Raw genomic sequence first — 3180 nt, 5'->3', positions numbered from 1 at the left:
TTTTTTTTTTTTTTTTTTTCGTGTCCGCACAGATGGTGACATTTTCCACACTTTTTCATTTCCCATTTTGCATATATTTCGCCTGTGGTAAGGTAGATCATTACAGGTTATTGACTCTCTTATGTCGTTCCCTACATCTTTGCCATTACTTCTGTGTGTGCCTGTTTTTTTTTTTTTTTTTTTGTTTTTGCAAACCTGTCAAATGCTACAATTTCCCCCCTACACCAGTGTGCTATAACTCCATTTTATTCCCCTGCACATTTGTCCAAGTTGCCCCCAAATTTGTTTCTCCTTCTGATTCTCACATAATATATTTTCCCCCCTTTTGTAACACAGCTTCAAAATTATGACGTTATTTTTTGTTTTTACGTTGGACAAATTTATGTGACTTTTTTTTTTTTTTTTTTTTTTTTCCTGCGTTTGTCTACATTTTCCCATATCGTCCTGCACTTCTTAATGGACCCATTTTGAAGGAACCGTGTTGTGCCCTTTCACACTTCCCCTTTTCCTATCCATGTTCTCATTTGTTCATACTTTTAAGTAATCTATATGTGGTTCTTCAAAATAATCATTGGTCAATCTGTCAAGGGTACCCATATAACTCTGCGAAAACTATTCCGGGCAAATATATCGCATCACTACACCATTTGATATTTTAGCAACGGCGACACTACTCCATTAATAGTACTCTGGGGGCACACGTACACCTCATAGAATGGTACTGTAAATACGTGCGTGTAGTACACACAATGCTAATCTTCTTACAAAGGAGACTGCAATGCAAAGCTGATAGCTGAACCCCCAAACTGGGATCCCTTCACTGTAAACCCCAAATGTCCAAATACTAAAGCCGGAATTTCTAATCCCTAAACCGTAGAAACTTGAACCCTTAAAACGTAATAACCTAAACCTGTTACTCTAAGAGTGTAAACCCTAAACCCGGAACGGTAAACTCTAGAACCAGGGAACCCTGCATCATAACCTGGGGAACCTGTAATCCGGAACCCCTAAATCCTGAAACTCTAAACTGTAAAGCCTGAAGTTAGATAAAGAACCCTATAATAATATAACGTTCACCCTCAGCAATGTATCCTGAACCCTCATACCTCGAGAATTTGGCTTCTGAGACAGGTGGCGTTTTAAGAATGGCCATACATTCGTTTGCTGTTTTAAGGGTGACTTGTTTCCATGAAGCTCTGAAGTCATTTAGAATTCTTTTGAAGTCCTCTCTGCTCAATTTGTCCTTTGCCATCAGGGTATAAAATACTTCATTAACATGTTCATGTTGTTTTGTAAAATTATTGCGAACTACCTTTGCACACTTCTTCCAGGTCGTGCTATATTTTTGGACAGTTTCAATGGGTTGGTTGTTTCTTGGGTTTACGAGTTTTTGGAGCAGATATTTTTGTTCTTCATTTCTGTACGATTGCCAGTATAGAGACAATAATTCCCATTTTTCAGGAACTTCTTCCATTTCATTTAATTTGCTATTTATTTCAGAATCGCTCAATCTTTCATCTAAACAAGTCATTTCATAAAGGAAAGCACTAGTTTTGTGCGTTTCGTACTCTTGTAATTTGTGGAACCCCCCAAATAATAATTCGTCCATTTTACCTGTATCATCTATGTGATCTTGTTTATCATATCTGAATTCACTTTTGTGACCTTTTGATATTTCCTTTGCATATTTGTTCACCATTTTTTGCATTGTACATACTTTTCTCGGCCACTTGAACTTTTTTTTTTTGTTTCTTTTTTCGTGCTGTGTGTAATCATCATTATCCATCTCATATGCTTCGTCCATGTACTTACAGAGCTTTTTATGATTCAGGTATCTATTTACGCAGTATCGTTTTTTCTCCTTTACTTGTTCAGATGGTTCTGTTGCTTCTTCAAGTTCAGCAGATTTTCCTTTATCCCTTCGGTTATAGGAACGGATTAGCACATACAGCAGCATGAGTCCTATTGTCACGACAAGTGGAACAGCGGATCCAATAATCCATGGAGTCAACCCTTTAATGCAGCCGTAAAACAACGCTACTTGTACAGAAACCAAGAATGGCCAATGTAGGGAAGATCCCCCCCCCCCCTTATTCCAACGTAAAGCATGTGCCAGAGAACTACCAAGTCCCCTGGGTTTCTTTTTCACTTTTTCACATTGTTCCTCCTTTTGTGAAGGCGCTGACAACGCTTCTGATGCAACCTGTGCATCCGATGATCCAGACTGTTCACTAGGCGCCGTGGTCTCAGCAGAGGAGTGTCCACTAGGACTGCCTGGAGATATACTTTGTTCTGGTGTTTGCTTATCCGTTCTACTCTTCACGTCAGTTCCTTTTGTCTTCTTTTCCTTCTTTTCAGTTTTTACCTTATTCTGTGGTGACTGCGGTAACGATCCTTCTGATGCAACATTCGTTGTTGGTTTACCGGACTTTCCTGGCTTCTGCTTCGATGCCAGTTTTTTATCTTGACCCTTGCCAGGACTGAGGAGCAATGTATTATGTGGTGGTGGTGCTTGCATATCCAATTCAACGGTCAGTAATCTACTGATCCTGACACCGAGAGTGTCATTTTGCTCGGCCGTATTCTTCCATGATGTGCCTAGTTCGGTTACCTAACATATAAGAACAAAAGGGGGAAGGATGTATTTGGAGGATTATACATTACGCATGTATTTGGGTAGAAGGAAAAAAGAGCAGGTGTTATTTTCTTACAGGGAGGGAAAAAATGGAGGTAATAATGGGATTCCGCATTTTGAGAATGCCTTAGTTATTATCATACATCGTGAAAACATTGCCTAGAGTGCAGTATACAGCTAAATATTGATAGTTTCGCGCAGGAAAACACCATTTTGTTCTTTACTTTATATATTTATATATGTAATATATGATTTTTTCCTTTTTTCTAATGTACATGCATGAATTATAGGATTGTTGTTTTCTTTCTTGTTTTCTATATATACATATGTACTACATGATGCTTTGTTTTTTTTTTTTTTTTTTTTGTTCTAATATATATGGTAGCATTACAGGACTTTTTTTTTTTTTTTCTGTGCACACGATTACAGGTTGTTGTTTTTTTTTTAATATACATATGTACATTATATCATTTTTTTTCTTTTTCCTTTAAAATATATATAGAGATTACAGGATTGTTCTTTTTTTTTTTTTTTTTTTTTTTTTT

At 37.2% G+C, this 3180-nt stretch overlaps 1 protein-coding gene across 1 annotated transcript; it reads right to left on the bottom strand.

Moving 5' to 3' along the window:
* Positions 1-1042: 1042 nt before the first annotated feature.
* Positions 1043-2847, bottom strand: AK88_01977 (uncharacterized protein; the record flags this gene model as incomplete). Its single annotated transcript, XM_012479612.1, has 2 exons — positions 1043-2611; positions 2779-2847. The coding sequence occupies 2 exons, from the start codon at positions 2845-2847 to the stop codon at positions 1043-1045; spliced, it is 1638 nt and encodes a 545-aa protein (XP_012335035.1).
* Positions 2848-3180: the final 333 nt, after the last annotated feature.

Source organism: Plasmodium fragile (genome assembly GCF_000956335.1).
Source record: "Plasmodium fragile strain nilgiri unplaced genomic scaffold supercont1.18, whole genome shotgun sequence".
NCBI classification, from domain to species: domain Eukaryota; phylum Apicomplexa; class Aconoidasida; order Haemosporida; family Plasmodiidae; genus Plasmodium; species Plasmodium fragile.
Note: the sequence above shows the minus strand (reverse complement) of the source record. Positions and strands in the feature narration are given on the sequence as shown.